The 22120-nt window shown below is 33.0% G+C and overlaps 1 protein-coding gene across 1 annotated transcript in view; it reads left to right on the top strand.

Annotated features, from left to right (window-relative positions):
• The window catches only part of edar (ectodysplasin A receptor), a 60977-nt gene that overhangs the window by 33750 nt on the left and 5107 nt on the right, over positions 1 to 22120 (top strand). The window contains exons 5-10 of the mRNA XM_067409549.1: positions 3359 to 3444; positions 8623 to 8706; positions 9718 to 9843; positions 10499 to 10573; positions 15350 to 15422; positions 18599 to 18785. Coding sequence (XP_067265650.1) covers positions 3359 to 3444; positions 8623 to 8706; positions 9718 to 9843; positions 10499 to 10573; positions 15350 to 15422; positions 18599 to 18785 — 631 coding nt within the window. The remainder of the gene's footprint in view (positions 1 to 3358; positions 3445 to 8622; positions 8707 to 9717; positions 9844 to 10498; positions 10574 to 15349; positions 15423 to 18598; positions 18786 to 22120) is intronic.

Consider the following 22120-nt stretch of genomic DNA (forward strand, 5'->3'; position numbering starts at 1 on the left):
GCTGACTGAGGTGACTCTTTTCGGGGTTCAGTTCTTGGGTTTGTAATGCTTTAAAATGTAGCGATTCTGTGGGACTTGATTTTAGATGCATCCAGAATTTGAGGGATCTTTTTTGCATATTAATAATCAATGGGAATCGGCCTAATTCTGCCCTACATGCATTATTGGGTGTTCTTCTTTGTAATTTTAGGATCATTTTACAGAATTCTGTGTGTAGGGCTTCTGTTGGATGTCTGTCCCATCTAGTGTAGCTCTGATCACTGAGTGGACCCCAAACCTCACTTCCATACAGCGCAATGGGCTGAATGACACTATCAAAGATTTTACACCAGATTGGAATTGGTAAATCAATGTTTTGGAATCTTTTCTTGATGGCGTATAGAGCTCTTCGAGCTTTATCTTTGAGAGCATTCACTGCCATACTGAAACTCCCCGATGCAGTGACGATCAGACCGAGGTAGGTGTACTGCATTGTGTGTTCTAGGGCGGTGCTGCCTAGACTGAACTGATATCTGTGTTCCTGACATCTGGGCTTTTTCTGGAAGACCATAACGTTGGTCTTCTTGAGGTTTACTGCCAGGGCCCAGTTCTGGCAGTAGTTCTCCAGCAGGTCCAGGTGCTGCTGTAGTCCCTGTGCAGTGGGTGACAGCAGCACCAGATCATCTGCATACAGCAAGAGCTTGATGTTCTTGTCTTGTAGAGTGAGTCCGGGAGCTGTAGACCGTTCCAGCTGCACCGCTAGTTCATTAATGTAAATGTTGAACAGCGTTGGACTTAGGCTACAGCCCTGCCGCACTCCTGTCTTCTGGGTGAAGAATTCTGTATGTTTGTTGCCAATCCGTATTGCACATTTGTTGTTCGAATACATTGATTTAATAATGTCGTAAGCTTTACCCCCTACACCGCTTTCTAAAAAGTTTGTAATATAATCCGTCATGCCAAATAGAATCAAATGCTTTTTTGAAATCGACAAAGCATGCAAATATTTTTCCGTTTTTGGTCTGTTTTACGTGTTTATTGATTAGGGTGTGTAGGGTGTAAATGTGGTCAGTAGTTCTGTGATTTGGAAGGAAGCCAATCTGACTCGGACTCAGGACATTGTGTTCGGTAAGGAAGTTTACAATTCTATTGTTTAAAATACTGCTAAATAACTTCCCCAGATTACTGCTCACACAAATGCCTCTGAAATTATTAGGGTCCAATTTATTCCCAGTCTTATGAATTGGGGTAATAAGTCCTTGGCTCCAGATGTCAGGAAAACAGCCTGAACTAAGTACAATGTTGAATAATTTGAGCACAGCCGTCTGCAGCTCAGGTGTGCTGTGTTTCAGCATTTCACCCAGAATGCTGTCAGCACCACAAGATTTCTTACTTTTTTTGCTTTTGAGTTTATTTGTTAATTCTTCATGTGTAATTGGGAAGTCGAGTGGATTTTGATTATTTTTAATTGTGTCTTCATAAATTTGTAGATTTTGGTTGATCAGATTATAATTGTCATTGAGTTGTTTTGGTGGGATTTCTTTATATAAATTTTCAAAATGTTTTGTCCAGATTTCTCCATCTTGTATTGGTAGGTCTTGTGGTTTTGCTGTGCTTAGATTATTCCACATATCCCAGAACTGATTCTGATTTATTGAATTTTCTATTTCCTGTAAACTTTTGTTGAGATGGTGTTGCTTTTTCACTCTAATTGTGTCTTTGTATAGTTTTAGTTTTGAACAGTATTCAGTTCTGATGTCTGTGTTTTTTGGTTCTTTATGTTTCAAATTTGATAATTTTCTAAGTTGTTTCCTTAGTGTTTTGCAGTCTGAGTCAAACCATTTGTCATCTTTTGGGGTATTTTTAGTATATTTTTTGCCTTTCTTTTTCAATTCACTTTTATGTGCTGCTTTTTTAAATATGTAATTTATTTCATTTGTAGCCAAATTAACACCATCTTTAGTTGTTTCAAATTTCTTATTAATGAATGTATTTATTAAATTTTGTAGTTCTTCCGAATTGAGGGCTTGGATAAATTTGTCTGGGCTGTCTGGAGCCCATTTGTATCTCTCCTGGACCTGATACATTTTGCAGGTTTCCAGCCTGTTTTGTTCTGGTGTGTGATGAGTTTTGATATAGATGTTAGTTTGGTTATGGTCAGAGAGTGGAGTTTGCTGTTTGACAGTAAATGCACTGAAGGAGGAAGGGTCCATGTCAGTGATGGCATAGTCAACTACACTAGCCCCAAGACCTGAACAACACGTGAACCTCCCTAAAGAGTCCCCTCTGATCCTGCCGTTAAGAATGTACAGGCCCGAGGCTCGGCAGAGCTGCACTAACTCTTTACCATTTTTATTTACCGTTTGGTCAAGGTTGTTTCTTGGTGGGAGATTTTTTTGTGAGGCTCAGGGTTTTTGGCCAAAGACATATTCATTGCCCTTTGGATCTATGTTATCTGGTTCAGATCCTGTTCTTGCATTAAAGTCTCCACACAGCAGCACATTTCCCTGGGCCTGGAAATGGCTGATTTCTGTGTGGAGGTTGCTCAGATATTCCTCATCATGGTAAGGGGATTCTGCTGGAGGAATGTAGATGGCACAGATATAAGTGTCAGTGCCTGAAATGCCAATTTGGTTGTTTAGTTTTAACCAGCAATGAAATTTTCCAACTGTAGTAACAGAAATGTATTTGGCCAGATCCTCCCTGTACCACACCAGAATTCCTCCCGAGTCTCGTCCACGATGGACTGTACTTAATTTAACTGAGGGCAATAATTACTTCATAGTAGCCTGAGGGACAGTAGGTAAGCACATCATTTCTACACCAGGTTTCAGTGAGAATGATAATATCAGCATCTTTGATATTTTTCAGAAATTCAGGGTCTGTGCTTTTAGAACCAAATATTGAAGAATGAAGACCCTGAATATTCCAACAACTTATATGAAATGAACACATTACTAATATTAAAGATAAACCTATTTGGTAAGACAGAGAGAAAATAACGTGAAAAGGGTAAACATTTACATTAGTGTTTTTTTTTTGTTGTTGTTTGTTTGTTTTTTTCCCAATCTATCTATCTATCTATCTATCTATCTATCTATCTATCTATCTATCTATCTATCTATCTATCTATCTATCTATCTATCTATCTATCTATCTATCTATCTGTCTGTCTGTCTGTCTGTCTGTCTGTCTATATCTATCTATCTATCTATCTCTCTCTCTCTCTCTCTCTCTCTCTGTCAATCACTCAGAATAACTCTTGAGTATTATAATGTGCTACAGTGATTAACTTGTCCTGCCTAACCCTTACATTAATCCTTTATTTCTTTAAAAATGAGCAGCAGTACATTGAGTTCTGAAATCTCTTCTCCTTCAGGTACTACATTCTGGAAAACAGGCCGCGTAACATCTACGGCATGGTGTGTCATTCCTGTCAGAACGCTCCACGCAACATCAAAGAGTGTAAGATCTTTCTGTCCTTCATTTGTGCTCATCTCACTGCATCCCCACCTGTCTCCGGTTTGCTCATTTTTATTCAGTGATGCATAAACACAAAATAAACGCTTCCATTCCTGTTCTGGTTCGCCGTACGAGGCCCACACACAGTTTACCACAGAATACGGGGATACTAAACCCAAACCAAAACCGAACCAAAACCAGAGTTCCCCGAGTTCCTTTAGTGAAACAAATAGCAGGTCATCAATAAAGCGGCGCTGAGGAGCTCGGGGCCGCCTGGAGTCCATCAGCCAGCAAGTTTGCGGTGGATGAATATTTTTAAGATTTATTTTCCTTCTCTTGGCCTTGGTTTAGTGTTTGGCAGATCGTTCATAACATCGTTGACTCACTGATTAACAGCGCATACCTGAAGCAGTGACTGAATGGAACAGACCGCAGGCGCGCAGTGACACACAGCAGAAGCGCTCGCGACCAGCGGAAATCATTCCCATTTAACCCTCAGATTTAAGGCCGCGTAATCCTCTAAAACATTACAGAAAGTAGCAGCGAGTATTTTTCATTTCTGAATTAGTGCAGTAAATAATGACGTCTGGTTTCCATTCAGGTTTTGGGGGTTTGATTTTATTTAGGATAAAATGTCATTGTTTGTGGAAGAAAAGGGAACAAATTAACTCCAGGTTTCACCGACGGAAAGAGAGTCAGGCTTTTTATTGTTTTGTTTTGCTAATTTCTTTTTTAAATCCCAGTTTGTTCTCAACCAGACTTGGCCATGTTGTACTCCAAGTCTGTGATGTTTCTTCAGAAAAGGAGTAAAATAAAATGAAACCTCATTTTAAAGTGTTACAATTAATGAATATTTGTTTATGTTAGATTATAAAATACAATTAAAAAAAGATGCTCTAACTCTAATTTTTGTCTTGCTTTCCAATATCTAGACATGCTTAAATCAAGATTAATCTTGCTTAAAACAAGAAAAAAATATCTGCGAATGGAGTAAGAAAAATTTGATCTTTTTATCTTGTTTTAATTTTTATCTTTTTATCTTGTAATTATCCTCCAGTAAATGTATCTTGATTTACAAATATTTAGATATTTGTACTGGAAAACCAGACTAAGATACTGAGGAAGAAAATAATTTTTTACAGTGCACTAACTAATGTTAACTTTTGTTTTTGACGATTGTTTGTGATTAACATTAACATTAAGATTAATAAATGCTCCAAAAGTGTTGTTCATTGTTAGTTCATGTTAACGAACTAATTTTAACAAATAAAAACCTCATTGTAAAGTGTTAACAAAATTTTAATTGCAGAAACCTTTTTGATGTGTGAAACACGTCTGCGCCGGTCCTGGTGTTTTCGCTGCCTCTTTAATTGTTTTCTATTGTGTGGTCACAGAAATTAAGTAGGTGGGAATGATATTTAATTTAAAAAAGTAACAAACAGGCCCTTTAAAGCTTTGAAACTATGCAGAGAGTCGCTCGGGTGAAGACATGCTCACACTCGCCAGGTAATCTGCAAATTATGCTCGCCCGCAGCGCAGGTTGTGTCTGATAATTAAGAGTTTTGAGGAAATAAAAAGATTATTAACTTGCTGCTGCTTGCATTTCACATGGGTGAAAAACATGCATCCTCTGTCCACCAGCGGACCTCACACATGCCAACATGTGATTCTAATAAAAGCGCATAGAGTCGCATGTTTCGCTGTTTTCAGTCGCCGGTCACGTATAATGGGATCAAGCAGAAACCTTCGGATCATGTGCATTTAAAAAGACAAGCGGGCATTAAATAATGAAGTCGCTGAGTGCTGTTTCTCCTGTGACATCAGATTTCTAATGGATTCTAATGAACAGCCCTAGAGCCGTAATGAGTAAGTCAGACCTCAGCCTTCTGCCAAATGACTGATCAGGTTTCGGCGAGCGATCCTTACGGCATTTATTTCATTTACAATGTGTTTGACACTCTCAATGAGAAAGAAATAAGCAAAGACGTCAAATGTATGAGAACTTTGACAAATTGTGCTGTTCGTGTGGGAGCTGTTTGCTTTTCACATCAGTTGGTCATAATTAAATCAATACTTCGAGTGACTCGTAGCTGAAAACACTCTTTCTGTAGATTAAAACACTTTTGAAGAGGTAGATTTGTGTTTGAGCCCATTAAGACTGTTAGTGTCCCATATTTAATGTTGGATTGTTATACAGTAAATGTCATGCTGCATCAAATTATACTCTATCAAACAACATTTCCATTTAAAGCGAAGAAAAATTAAGTCATTTTAAACCACAGTAAGGAATGTCATCACATTATAGTAATTCTGCCTGAAATCAGAGATTTACTGACTGAAATGAAAGCCATACTCTATATTTCTTAACACTGTCGCTTAAATGACGGCTAATTACATTTGGAAAAATGTTAAACACATCAGACTCTTTGACAACCGGCTATTTTTCACTAAAGAAAACTGACCAACATTTAAATCTCTTAATGGAACAAATCCGGGCGACATTTAAATCTCTACTAGAACCAAATGGAACAGTATTTAAATATCTACTATAATATATTGGAACACCATTTAAATCTCGACTATAGCAAAATGTAACAGTTTAAATCTCTACCAAAACAAAATGGAATCGTATTGAAATCTCTACTATAATGGAATGGAACGACATTTGAATCTCTACTACAGCAAATCCGATGACATTTAAAACTCAACTAGAACAAAACCGAACAGCATTTAAATCTCTACTAGAACAAAATGGAACGACATTTAAAACTCTTACTAGAACAAAACCTACTAGAACAAAAATGGGTGACCTTTAAATCTTGAATAGAACAAAATGGAACTGTCTAAATCTCTACCAAAACAAAATGGAACAGTATTTAAATCTCTAATATGATAAAATGGAACCGTTTAAATCTCTATCAAAACCAAATGGAACCATATTAAAATGTCTCTACTATAATGGTAACGACATTTAAATCTCTACTAGAACAAAATGGAACATTTTAATCTCTACAACAAATCTGGCGACATTTAAATATCTTAATATATTTAAATATATTACTAGAACAAAATGGAATGACATTTAAAACTCAACTAGAACAAAACGTACTAAAACAAAACCATGCAACATTTAAATCTCTACTAGAACAAAACTGAACAACATTTCAATCTCTACTAGAACAAAAAAGAAAAAGCATTTAAATCTCTACCAAAACAAAATGGAACCATTTAAATCTCTATCAAAACCAAATGGAACCATATTAAAATTTCTCTACTATAATGGAATGGAACAACATTTAAATCTCTTACTAGAACAAAATGGAACAGCATTTAAATCTCTATTAGAACAAAAATGGGCGACCTTTAAATCTCGACTAGAACAAAATGGAATGACATTCAAAACTCTTACTAAAACAAATCTGAGCAACATTTAAAACTCAACTAGAACAAAACGTACTTGAACAAAACCATGCAACATTTAAATCTCTACTAGAACAAAAATGGGCGACCTTTAAATCTCGACTAGAACAAAATGGAACCGTCTAAATCTCTACCAAAACAAAATGAAAGAGTATTTAAATCTCTAATATGATAAAATGGAACCGTTTAAATCTCTATCAAAACCAAATGGAACCATATTAAAATGTCTCTACTATAATGGAATGGAACGACATTAAAATCTCTACTGGAACAAAATGGAACGTTTTAATCTCTACTACAACAAATCTGGCGTAATTTAAATCTCTTACTAGAACAAAATGGAACAGCATTTAAATCTCTATTAGAACAAAAATGGGCGGCCTTTAAATCTCGACTAGAACAAAATTGAACCGTCTATAATAGAATGGAACCAAGTTTAAATCTCTAATATGATAAAATTGAACCATTTAAATCTCTATCAAAACCAAATGGAACCGTATTAAAATGTCTCTACTATAATGGAATGGAACGACATTTAAATCTCTACTGGAACAAATCCGGGAAACATTTAAAACTCAACTAGAACAAAATCTACTAGAACAAAACCATGCAACATTTAAATCTCTACTAGAACAAAAATGGGCAACCTTTAAATCTTGACTAGAACAAAATGGAACCGTCTAAATCTCTAGCAAAACAAAATGGAACATTATTTAAATCTCTGCTAATAGAATCGAACCAAGTTTAAATCTCTAATATGATAAAATGGAACCGTTTAAATCTCTATCAAAACCAAATGGAACCATATTAAAATTTCTCTACTAAAATGTAATTGAACGACATTTAAATCTCTACTACAACAAAATGGAACGTTTTAATCTCTACAACAAATCTGGCGACATTTAAATCTCTTACTAGAACAAAACCAAACAACATTTAAATCTCGACTAGAACTAAATGGAACCGTCTAAATCTCTAGCAAAACAAAATGGAACAGTATTTAAATCTCTACTATAATAGAATGGAACCAAGTTTAAATCTCTAATATGATAAAATGGAACAATTTAAATCTCTATCAAAACCAAATGGAACCGTATTAAAATGTCTCTACTATAATGGAATGGAACGACATTTAAATCTCTACTGGAACAAATCCGGGCAACATTTAAAACTCAACTAGAACAAAATCTACTATAACAAAATCATGCAATATTTCAATCTCTACTAGAACAAAATGTGATAAAGACTTAGCTGCTTTGAAACTGTGTGTAATCTCTACTAGAACAAACAAAACCAAACAACATTTCAATCTCTACTAGAACAAAACTGGGCAACATTAAAATCTCGACTAGATCAACATTGTGTGACATATGAATCACTTACTAGAATAAAACCAGGCGATATTTAAATCTCTTAAATGAAACAATCAACATTTGAATCTCGTAACAAGACTATAAATACAATATAGATCTAAATCCTAAAGATATTAGTATTATATATTATAATTTTGCCCGGTCCCGACCCTTGCTCTATGCTAAAGTTCTACGGCATTACAGACATAACAGTATGATTTTCTGTAAAGCTGCTTTGAAGCCATGTGTAATGTGAAAAGCACTATTACATTGACTTACTGCTTTTATTCAAGACTTTTGTTTTTAACTCACTAGTATCAGGAGGGCCACTGCAGCTGACTCTTTATCACATGAATGTGGTTTTATTTAACCACTAACTCTCTTGCATAAATTGCTTGTTGTTTTAAAGGCATGCGATCCACACCGCCGTCAGCAGGTCAAGCTCCCAGTGTCTCGTCCAGCAGCACCACTGTATTTCAGCAGCCGGAGAAAGGTAAAAGCATGCTGGGAACTTTTCACTGCCGTACTGATCACATGATCTCCAATGACATGTACTCATTTTATATTAATGTAGCAGATTTTAGTCTTAAACATGTAAACATACAGCCTAATTTCTTTAATAAAGCAGCAGCAGCATTCAGTATTAAAGGATTAGTTCACTTTCAATTAAAAATTTCCTGATAATTTACTCACCTTTGTGTCATCCAAGATGTTCATGTCTTTCTTTCTTCAGTTGAAAAGAAATTAAGGTTTTTGATGAAAACATTGCAGGATTTTTCTCCATATAGTGGACTTCAATGGGCACCAAACGGTTGAAGGTTCAAATGTCAGTTTCAGTGCAGCTTCAAAGAGCTTTAAACGATCCCAGACGAGGAATAAGAGTCTTATCAAGAGAAACCATCACTCATTTTCTAAAAAAATAAATAAAATTTTTATACATTTTAACCATAAATGCTCATCTTGAACTAGCTCTCTTCTTCTTTTCTATTAGAATCCCGGCAGTGTAGACACTGCTAAGTGTATTATTGCCCTCCACAGGTCAAAGTTTGAACTAATTGTTATATACTTGCACTAGCATATTGCATATTAGTTCAACCTTTGACCTGTGGAGGGCAGTAATACACTTAGCAGTGTCTACACTGCTGGAATTCAAATAGAGAAGAAGAAGAAGAAGAGAGCTAGTTCAAGATGAGCATTTTTAATTTAATTCAAAATTTTGTAAATTAATTAATTTAATTTGTAATTTTGACCTTCAACCTTTTGGTGCCCATTGAAGTTTGGTGCCCAGAAAAATCCTGAAATGTTTTCATCAAAAACTTTCATTTCTTTTCCGCTGAAGAAAGAAAGACATGAACATCTTGGATGACATGGGGGTGAGTAAATTATCAGGATATTTTAATTTGAAAGTGAACTAATCCTTTAATAACTACATCAAAATAAACAATCATTTAAAACACGTCATTAGTGTAAATGTATCAGTTTAGAATCTTTTACTGTGTTCCAGATCCAACAGGACAAGGTCACCTAGCAACAGCCCTCATCATCGCCATGTCAACCATCTTCATCATGGCAATCGCCATAGTGATGATCATTATGTTCTACATCCTGAAGGCCAAACCGAGCGGACAAGGTTAGTTTGCTAAAACTAAACACATTCGTTTTACCTTTATAATGTAACAGACGTAGAGCTGTGCATAAAACCTCCCCTGATCCCAAGATTCGCTCTAGTGACTAGAGGCTGCAGTCTTTAACCTCCTTGTTAGAGGGCTCACCTCCCATGCCAGAGACCCGGGTTCGAGTCCCGCTTAGACTGGTTCAAACAGGAGGGGTTATAATAATATTCTGACAACCACATGATGAACAAAGTTGCACTAAAATAATGCAATAAACATTCATTTAACAACAAATTAGATCTAATAGGCCTACAGTTTTTCACTTTATAAACTAACTAATTAACAGTCTTTTTATCTACAAATTCATATGCAGCTCGAAAAAGACAATAGTGTCATTATTCGGCTCAGTAGCAGATTAGTTGTGTGTTTCTCCTCTAAAATCCATCATGAATCAGTGTGTGTGTGTGTGTGTGTGTGTGTGTTGGTCTCTTGTGAACGTTCCTCACAGATGATGTGTGTTGTTCATCCACAGGGAAGCTCTCACCACAGTTTGAGGCTTTCTGCTCTACATTTGCTTGATCATTGCCATATTTCAAAGTCTTTCTTATTACTCCAGACGTTAAATGAACAACAGTGCACTGTGAGGCTAACCAAACGCTTTTTTTTTCCCAGCATGCTGTTCTGGACAAATAATAAAGACAGTGGAAGCCCAAACAAACAAGCAGGAGGAGAAGAAAGAGGTTCAAGGTGAGAGAACGCTTCGTTTAACACTCCGGCTAACATCTTTAGGTGTTAAACTGATTTAAGAGGAGCATATTGTTGTTTTTGGGCTCAACTAGAACAGGTTTTCCTCACATTCTGATTGTTGCAGCTCCTCTCTTCCCAGTCTGTCAGTAACGCTCTGTTTAGTTCCTGTCTCTATGAAGCCCCTCCTTCTGAAAAGCACAATGTGCTCTGATTGGTCGGCTGGAGCAGTGTGTTGTGATTGGTGTTTGGGAAATGTCCCGCCCCTTACCATAACCACCAGTTTCAACACACTACTAACTAACTCAACCAGGCCCCGCCCCTTTTATTCTGCACATTAATTATTTAAATGAGGAATATTGTGACGTGTTCGTTCCCGGAAGAAAACCCAATGGAGGCCATTCAGGGAGTTCAGAAACACTGACACTCATATAGAAAATAGCTTCTTTTTCATGCTCAAACAGCAACATTACACACTAAAGACAGCTGAACATGGAAAAAAAGCCTAATTTTAAGAAGATCTGACGGGACGAGACGAACGCTCATCAGAGTGACGCTCCAGACCTCCAGCACTCATGAAGGAGGGATAATCAGGAATGTTGCGTTCAGCCCATGGCTCTCGCTGACGGCACTGAATGTTCTCAACACGTCTCTACATACAGTCCGAAGAAAAACCCCTCAAAATTACATTTCACTCACTCTCACTGCGGCTCATTTAGTGATCAATCAATCACTCTAACGGCACGTTCACAGCACAGACGATAACTATGAAGATAAAGCTATACACGTGAAAGAGTAGCAGAGTCCACACTACTACTATAACGGTAGCGGCACAGAGGAAAAATATTGTTTTTCCAAATGATGAATGATAAAAACACAGACAGCCAATCAGAATCAATCCTGCTTTACGAGTTTGAACATTTAAAGTGGCAGACGACAAAACTGCAGTGCACTTATAATAAACAGAACAATATCTTAAATGTTCTTGGTGTGAACGGGCATTAATATGAGTAGAAATACATTGCATTTGCATTCAAATGCAGAAATTAGCAACAAAAAGTGTTTCAGCCTGTGTTTCTACTCATATTAATGCCCGTTCACACAAAGAACGTTTAAGATATCATAAAGTACAAATATTGTTTGTACTTTTTGTTGATAATTTTTGCATTTGAACGAATTCTAGGTATAATGAACATTTCTTTTGAGCTCACTGCAGCACATTCATGTTAGTTTTTGGGATATGTAGTAAAAAAAAGAAGCTTTTATTATTATTTATTTATTTAATGTTTATTTATTATTATGTATAATTTTTATTATCACTATTAAATTATATTTTATCTTCATGGTGAGACCAGAGTGAATAACAAATATAGTTTTTTTATTTTTTATTTTATGATTTAAGACTACAAAAAAATAAACAAATACAGTAAAATACCGTTTTCCATTGAAAAAGTAACATACCGTAAAACAGTGCATTCTGGGTAATATTATTTGTCATTTTCGAGAAAGTATCCTATAGGCCTCTCTTCTTAAAACGATAAATATTTCCCAGAATGCATTGTTTTAATACTATATTACTGTTTTAATGGAAAACGGTATTTTACTGTGTACTTTTTTTTACAGTGATTTACATTTCTCTGAATAAAAATATTATCCATTTATATTAAAAAAGTGCAGTCCAGTAAAATGTTTATTTTTATATGTTCATTGGAGTTTTTATAAAGAAGGCATGATGGCTGTTCTTCACCTTTTAATAAACAACCATGTAAAAATATACTGTTTAAAAAAAAATCCTAGTAAAAATCCTTGAAATGTATAATTTATAACAGCTGAACTTCACTGTAAAAATACAGTAGCAACATTTTAGGTTTTAAAACTTGAGCTTAAATTTACAGTAAAAAAAAAAATTGGAATTTACAATTAAAAACAATGCATTTTTGAAACCTCTTGAAAAGCTCTTCTGGACATCAAGACAAGAGTTGTGTTTTATGCATTAATTATGAATACACATTATGCATTCATTTATATGAGCAGTTTACACACTAATAAAGTTCAAGTACATTTGCACTTGGCCGATGCTTGAGCTACTGGAAGAAAACTGATTTGATATGGAAATGCCAGAAATAAAGGGAAAGTTTTGTGACCGTGTGAACGCTCACAGCAGAGGGAAGTAGATGTCAGCGTCACAGCTGTGAGCACATGAGCCCATCTTTTCCTTCTATCCAGTTATCATAAGTGGCTTAGCCAAGAATACCCGCTGGGAATTAATGAGGGGATAAACACACGTCTAGCGGTGTACAGTAGGTGTTCGCTCATCCGGTCTGAAACCAGATTAATGTTGGGATATACAGTAACACTCATTCATTTGCTCTTTAACTTTCAGGGCTGTTTTATGGTGAATTTGTCCTTTTTAAATGTTGATGTCATTCATTAGCGCTGCATGATTCATCAAAATAACATCATGATATGGATTTGTGCAGTTATCAAACTGCAAAGGCTGCGATTTAATTTGATAAATATATGTTCTGTGTTTGTCAGAGTGAAGCAATGTTCATTTACACGCAAGCAGCTCGTTGTGATGTGTTCATTGTGTTATTTTTCTTAAATACTTGATTTTTAAATTTACAGTGAAATATTGCAACAGTAATATTTCTTTTTTTGTTTTTATTTAGTCATTTTTAGGACTATACTTTATAATTTTAATAATTATTAATATTATTATTGATATTATAATTAACATTATTATTATTATTATTATTAACATTATAATTTACATTATTATTATTAGCATTATTATTAACCTTATTAGTAGTAGTAGTAAGATTACTTTTCTTAACATTATTATTAACATCATTATTATTATCATTATTAATATTATTATTAAAATTATTAGTAGTAGTTAGTATTAACATTATTATTATTATTAACATAATTAACATTATTATTATTAGTAGTAATAGTAGTAGTAGTAGTAGTAAGATTACTTTTCTTAACATTATTATTAACACCATTATTATTAGCATTATTAATATTATTTTTAAGTTTATTATTAGTAGTAGCAGTATTAACATTATTATTATTAACATAATTAACATTATTATTAGTAGTAGTATTAGTAGTAGTATTAACATTATTATTAGCATTATTATTATTAACATTATTATTAACATCATTATTTTTAGCATTATTAACATTATTATTAAAATTATTAGTAGTAGTTAGTATTAACATTATTATTATTATTATTATTATTATTATCATTATTAACATTATAATTAAATTATTATTATTATTATCATTATTATTATTATTATCATTATTAACATTATAATTAAATTATTATTATTATCATTATTATTAACATTATTATTAACATCATTATTGTTAGCATTATTAACATTATTATTAGTAGTAGTTAATATTAACATTATTATTATTATTATTATCATTATTAACATTCTAATTAAATTATTATTATTATTATCATTATTATTATTATCATTATTAACATTATAATTAAATTATTATTATTATCATTATTATTAACATTATTATTAACATCATTATTGTTAGCATTATTAACATTATTATTAGTAGTAGTTAGTATTAACATTATTATTATTATTATTATTATTATTATTATTATTATTATTATTATCATTATTAACATTATAATTAGTTAATTATTATTATTAACATTATTATTAACATTATTAACATTATTATTAACATCATTATTATTAGCATTATTAACATTATTATTAACATTATTAGTAGTAGTAGCAGTATTAACATTATTATTAACATTATGAACATTATAATTATGATTATTATTATTATTATTATTATAATTATTAACATTATTATTAGTAGTAGTAGAAGTATTAACATTATTGTTATTATTAACATCATTATTATTATAAGTAGTAGAAGTATTAACATTATTATTGTTAACATTATTATGAACATTATAATTAAGATTATTAATATTATTTTGTTATTATTAACATTATTATTATTAATATTATTCTTAAAATTATTAATATTATTTTTGTTATTATTAACATTAATAGTAGTAGTAGTATTAACATTATTATTATTATTATTATTCACATTTTTATTATTAACATTATTATTATTAGCATTATAAACATTATTATTAATATTATTATTATTAGTAGCAGTATTAACATTATTATTAACATTATAATTATGATTATTATTATTATTATAATTATTAACATTATTATTAGTAGTAGTAGAAGTATTAACATTATTATTAACATTATAATTAAGATTATTATTAGTAGTAGCAGTATTAACATTATTATTAACATTATAATTATTATTATTAATATTATTCTTAAAATTATTAATATTATTTTTGCTATTATTAACATTAATAGTAGTAGTAGTAGTATTATCATTATTATTATTCACATTTTTATTATTAACATTATTATTATTAGCATCATAAACATTATTATTAAGATTATTTTTGTTATTATTTATTATCATTATTATTTTAATGCCAAATTGATATATATTATACCAAATTGTGCAGCTCTACAAACAAGCAGATACAATTTTTTCCTAATTTTTATCAGAAAAATCACAACTGGATTCCCCCCCAAATCATGCAGCCCTATTATCCCCCATGATATTTCATCCCGTCACATTCATAATATTAGTTCACGGCTAATATTTCGCTCCGTTTCGTGTTCTTGATCTCATTCCTGCAGTTTCTGAGAACTGATCTGAGATCATTTGTCGTTCCAGAAAGCGTGGTGATCTTTGCAGAGAAGGATGAATTTGATAAGCTCAAACCTTCATCTCCAAAAACAGCAAAGAGGTGAGTCTGTGCGCAGAAACCGTCTCCTCACCTACAGTACAGAGGCGTCAAGCACGTTCCTCGTCTCATGTGAGAATGTGCCAGTAACCCAGCCACCGCAGGACGTGTTTGTGCAGCGGCGTTTGACTGGAAACATTATGTGGCTCACAGACGGATGAGGTAGTTGAACACAGATCCAGCCTGCAGCGACGCTCTCCACAGGAGATGTTCATCTCACACAAACATAATCAAGCGTGTGATAATTACGCAGCGGCGCAGCCAAAAACCACCAGGTGAAAATAGCTCTGCTTCAAACACAAGATGACACTTCTTCGCCTCAAACCCTTTTTGAGGTGCAGCAGAAGCTTGAATAAAGCAATAAAACTGCTTTTCTGAATACAAAACACTGGAACTGCATCACAGCAGCTCATAAACTGTGCTCAGATACGTTAGATTATCTCATATAGATCGTGTCCGTTTATCAGCGAGTTCTGCAGAAGTGTGGAGCGGGTGATTTCACTCCGAGCCAAACCAGCGCAGGTATCGAGTGTCTGAAAACAATGACATTCTGTGCGCGTCTCTGAGCCGCCTTTGTCAGCTCTTCCTGGGGAATTTAACTGCGAGCTGAAAACAACAGGCTGGTCTGTGCATATGATCATCAACCACGAGAAGCAGAAGAGCAAACGTCGAAAACAGGCTCTTTCATCAGCTTTCTTGAAGGAATAAACTCTCTTGTCCGGTCGAGAGTGACGATGACTGTCAAATAACATTCAAATAATGACTTTTTCAGTATGAATTATTCCTCGGAAAACGAGCGATCCGCTGCACTGGTGATGTCTGGAGGGGATGTTTGTTTTTAATGACCCTACAAGTTTAATTAAACCTTCAAAACATTTTAATATGAGGGAAGAACGACACACTAGACTTGGTGTGCGTGCCTTTGTTTGACGAAGCGCAGAGAAGCTCATTTGTCCTGAATGCAAAACATTTAGGATCCATAAAAAGACGGGTAGAGTGAAATATTCAGTCTTTGCTTATTGCAACAGTCTTTAACGGCAGTTCATCAAAGCAAAAGCATGCGATAAATTTACATTTTTTCTCCATATAGTGGACTTCAATGGACTCCAAACAGTTGAAGGTCCAAATGTCAGTTTCAGTGCAGCTTCAAAGAGCTCTACATGATCCCAGACGAGGAATAAGAGTCTTATCTAGAGAAACCATCACTCATTTTCTAAAAAAATAAAAAAAATTTAAAATTTTATACATTTTAACCATAAAAGCTCATCTTGGACTAGCTCTCTTCTTCTTCTTCTTCTTCTCTATTTGAATTCCAGCAGTGTAGACACTGCTAAGTGTATTACTGCCCTCCACAGGTCAAAGTCTGAACTAAATTGTCATATTCAATATGCTAGTGCAAGTATATAACTATTAGTTCAAACTTTGACCTATGGAGGGCAATAATACACTTAGCAGTGTCTACACTGCTGGAATTCAAATAGAGAAGAAGAAGAGGGCTAGTTCAAGATGAGCATTTATGGTTAAAATGTATACAATTTAAATTTTTTTAGAAAATGAGTGATGGTTTCTCTAGATAAGACTCTTATTCCTCGTCTAGGATCGCTGTAAACTGTAATTTTGACCTTCAACCTTCTGGAGTCCATTGAAGTCCACTATAAGGAGAAAAATCCTGGAATGTTTTCATGAAAAACCTTAATTTCTTTTCAACTGAAGAAAGAAAGACATGAACATCTTGGATGGCATGGAGGTGAGATAATTATCAGGAAATTTTTATTTGAAAGTGAACTAATCCTTTAATGCATTAACCAACATTAACAGATACAAGATTTCATTTTAATAATGTATTTGTAAATGAATCATTCTATAATTTAGGGTACATTTCACATCGCTAAAAAGTGTAAAAACAGTATGCTTTCTCAATAAAACAACTACTGGTTTCAGTTTTTTTTTTTTTTTTTATTGCCATTTGTACAGTGATTATTTCAAAATACTTCTAAGAGTTTTATTTTTGCAGATATTTGTGTAAAAACCTCAGCACGGTCAGTAAGGGCAAGAATATCTTTGCAGTAAATCTATTTTAAATATCATTTTGATAGTTTTAAGAATGTCAAGCAAAAAAAAAAAATTCACATTTTGAAAAAAATGCATAAAAAAAAAAAACTGGATGGAAATGCCAGGATATGCATAAATTCTAAAGACGTGCATAAAAAAGTTTTATTGAGAAAACATGCTCATAAACTACAGTGGAAACACATTTACTGAATAAATCTCTCGATGCGCAACAAAAAACTTGTCTGGTTTGGTGGTTCTAAAATTATGACAAGTTGATTATGAGAGAAGAGTCAAAATTGAGATGAAAAAAGTCAAAATTGGCAATTTGAAATTGTGACAAAATCCAAATTATGACATTTAAGGTCAAAATTGACATACTAAGTCAAAACTGACATGACATACCTAGTTGAAATTATGACATAAAAACTCCAAATTGACATTCAAAGTCAAAACTGACGAAAAGTCAATTATCAGAGAATGAGTGAGTCAAAACTGAGATGAAGTCTAAATTATAAGATAAAAAGTAGGTATTCATATTCGTTTCCGTTTGGTGCATGTGTGTGCCGAAGCATTACATTGCAACCTTGTAGCCTAACCACCAATAATCACAATAAGCTCTGCGTTTTGTTACTTTCGATAATAAATAATTGTCATCCTTCAAATTCTGTCCACAAAATCACTAAATGCAAACAGAAAATGACGTTTTGAGGCGTGACAGATCTCTGTATAGGCACCTCAGTTCAACTGGTGAACACGATCATATGTTCCTCTTTAATACCAGTTACAGAATAAATATGAATGAACATCTGAAGGTATGTTGAAAGATACAGTACAACTTACTGAAACGGTCATATCTCATGCAATTGCTCAAAAATTAAGATAAGCTGAAACTGACAAAAAGTTGAAACTGACAAAATCAAAATTGACATACTGTCAAATCTGATATACAATCTTAATTTCCATTCATGTATTTGTATGCACATTTTTATATAGCGCATAAAAAACACTGGATGCACATAAATTCTAAAAACGCGCAAAAAAACATATTTTGAAAAGACGTGCACATAAACTGCATTGGAAACACATTTACAGAATAAATCAAACACTGACCGCTTGTACTGTTGCAGCGAGAACGACGCGTCGTCGGAGAACGAGCAGCTCTTGAGTCGCAGCATCGACAGTGACGAGGAAGCAGCGCAGGACAAGCAGGGAGCCGCTGACCTTTGCCTTCTGTCCCTGGTGCATCTGACCCGAGACAAAACCTGCTCCACCAACACCATCAACAACAACAACAACTGCAGCAGAGCCACCGGCGTCAGTACAGCACCACACACACATTATCTGATGATCCTGTGCTAATGCAGTCCAGAGCCTGAAAACAGAATCTCAAACTACACTGCAAAAAAATGATGCTCTTCCTAAGTATTTCTGTCTTGTTTTCCAATACAGCTTTCCAAATCATTTACTGGAGAAGCAACATGACTCATTAAAATTATGTGAGCTTTTGCTTAAAACAAGAAAAAAATATCTGCAAAATATATGAAATTATGACATAAGTCCAAAATTGACAGAACGTCAATTATGAGAGGAGTCAAAATTGAGATGATAAGTCAACTAAGTTGAAATTATGACATTCAAAATTGACATACACTGCAAAAAATGCTTTTCTTACTTAGAGTTTTTGTCTCGTTTCTAGTCCAAATATCTAAAAATTCTTAAATCAAGATGCAGTTTCTAGACAAGTAAAAATTATTGTCTTTTCAGAAAAAAATAAGTCAAAATTAAGTGAGTTTTTCCTTAAAACAAGCAAAATTATCTGCCAATGGAGTAATCAAAATAATCTTATTTCAAACCGAAAACAAGATTGTTTTGCTTTGGGAGGAGAGTATTTAAATGAATTATTAGTGGGAGGAGAGTATTTAAATGAATTATTAGTGGGAGGAGAGTATTTAAATGAATTGCGCAACACGATTTACTAATGTTTGAGCTAGTCAATTTACTGGTATTTGCACCATTATTTAACGCCTAAGTAAAAAGCATGTCTTAACCCATTTTGCGACATGGCTGCAATTGTTGCTGCTGGGAGGAGACACTGCAGAGAACAGAGAGCGCATGGTAGAAGGGAGAAAATATTTTCCACTTCTATTAATTTCTTGGGAATGCCAGAGGAATACGTTATCTATATATGACTTGTAATAAGTTGGGCCTGTGTCGACGCGCACCTGATGAGCATCAGCTCTGCTTATTTGCGACCCAACGCTAATTTGCGCTGCTTTTGGAAGATTGCGTTGGTCGTTATGTAAATGATTTGATTGCGTCTGTGTTCTTTAATTTGCGCGTCAGCAGATCACGCGCATAACTTATCACTCCCATCGGTGCATTTGTATTTAGTAATTTAGTATTTAGTAAATCTGGCCCAAAAAGTCATAATTGACATACTAATTTGAAATTAGGACAGTCAAAATTGACATTATGACACACTAAGTCATAATTATGACATACTAAAGTCGTTAAGAGAAGAGTTGAAATAAAGATTAAAGTCAAATTTGACCAAATCAAAATTCACTTACTAAGTCAAAACTGATATACTAAGTTGAAATTATAACATAAAAAGTAGAAATTGACTTTCAAAGTCGAAATTAACAAAAAGTAAATTTTGAGAGAAGAGTCGAAACTGAGATGAAGTCTAAATTATGAGATAAAAAGTCAATTGACACTAAATTGAAATGATGACAGTCAAAATTGACATTCAAAGTCGAAATTATGACATACTAAGTTGATTATGAGAGGAGTCGAAATTAACAAAAAAATCTGAAATTGACAAAATCAAATTTGGCTTACTAAATCAAAATTGACAGTCAAAATTCATATACTAAGTTCAAATTATAACAAAAAAGTAGAAATTGACGTTCAAAGTCAAAATTGACAAAGTTAATTATGAGAGAAGTTGAAACTGACATGAAGTCAAAATTATGATATAAAATGTCATAATTGATGAACTAAATTAAAATTATGAGTCAAAATTGACATTCGAAGTCGGAATTATGACATACTAAGTCGATTTTGAGAGGAGCTGAAAGTGAGATGAAAAGTCTAAATTGACAAAAAGTTGAAATTGACAGTCAAAATTGATATAGTAAGTTAAAATTATAACATAAAAAGTCAAAATTGACAAATCATAATTATGACATACTAAAGTATATGAGTGAAGAGTAGAAATAAAGATAAAAGGTCAAAATTGACAAAGTTAAAATTGACAAAATCAAAATTCACTTACTAAGTCAAAACTGATATACTAAGTTGAAATTGACAGAAAATTCATATACTAAGTTGAAATTATAACATAAAAATAAATTGGCTTTCAAAGTGTAAATTGACAAAAATACAATTATGAGAGAAGAATCTAAACAGATTAAGTCGAAATTATAAAATAAAAAGTTATAATTGACACTAATTTGAAATTATGAGTCAAAATTGACATTCAAAGTTGAAATTATGACATACTAAGTCGATTTTGAGAGAAGAGTCGAAAGTGAGATGAAAAGTCTAAATTGACAAAAAGTTGAAATTGACAGTCAAAATTGATATAGTAAGTTAAAATTATAACATAAAAGGTAAAAATTGACGTTCAAAGTCAAAATTGACAAGTCATAATTATGACATACTAAAGTTTATGAGAGAAGAGTCGAAATAAAGATAAAAAGTCGAAACTGACAAAATCAAAGTTCACTTACTAAGTCAAAACTGATATACTAAGTTGAAATTGACAGTCAAAATTCATATACTAAGTTGAAATTATAACAAAAAGTAGAAAATGACTTTCAAAGTTGAAATTGACAAAAAAATAAATTATGAGAAGAATCAAAACTGAGATGAAGTATAAATTATGAGATAAAAAGTCAATTGACACTAAGTTGAAATAATGACAGTCAAAACTGACATTCAAAGTTGAAATTATGACATACTAAGTCGATTATGAGAGAATCGAAAGTGAGATGAAAGGTCGAAATTGACAAAAAGTTGAAATTGATAGTTGAAATTGACAGTCGAAATTGATATAATAAGTTAAATGTATAACATAAAAAATTAAAATTGATATTCAAAGTCAAAACTGACAAGTCATAATGACACTAAGTTGAAATTGACAGTCAAAATTGACAAAAAGTCAAATATGAGAGAAGAGTTGAAGCAGATTAAGTCTAAATTATAAAATAAAAAGTTATAATTGAAACTAATTTGAAATTATGAGTCAAAATTGACATTCAAAGTCAAAATTATGGCATACTAAGTTGATTATGAGAGAAAAGTCGAAAGTGAGATGAAAAGTCAAAATTGATATACTAAGTTGAAATTATAACAAAAAGTAGAAGTTGACGTTCAAAGTCGAAATTGACAAAGTCAATTATGAGAGAAGTTGAAAATAACATGAAGTCTAAATTATGATATAAAAAGTCACAATTGACTTTTGGTCATAATTTCTACTTTTTACCTCGTAATTATGACTTAATATAATGTTTAGATATTTGTACTGGAAAACAATAAATACTTTGTAAGAATCTTTTTGCAGTGTAAAGACTCAAATCAGTGAAACTGATGTGAATCACTGAAAAGTATATCCCATCACACCTCACAGCATCTTAAAATCTTCC

This window comes from Chanodichthys erythropterus, chromosome 14, assembly GCF_024489055.1.
Source record: "Chanodichthys erythropterus isolate Z2021 chromosome 14, ASM2448905v1, whole genome shotgun sequence".
NCBI classification, from domain to species: domain Eukaryota; kingdom Metazoa; phylum Chordata; class Actinopteri; order Cypriniformes; family Xenocyprididae; genus Chanodichthys; species Chanodichthys erythropterus.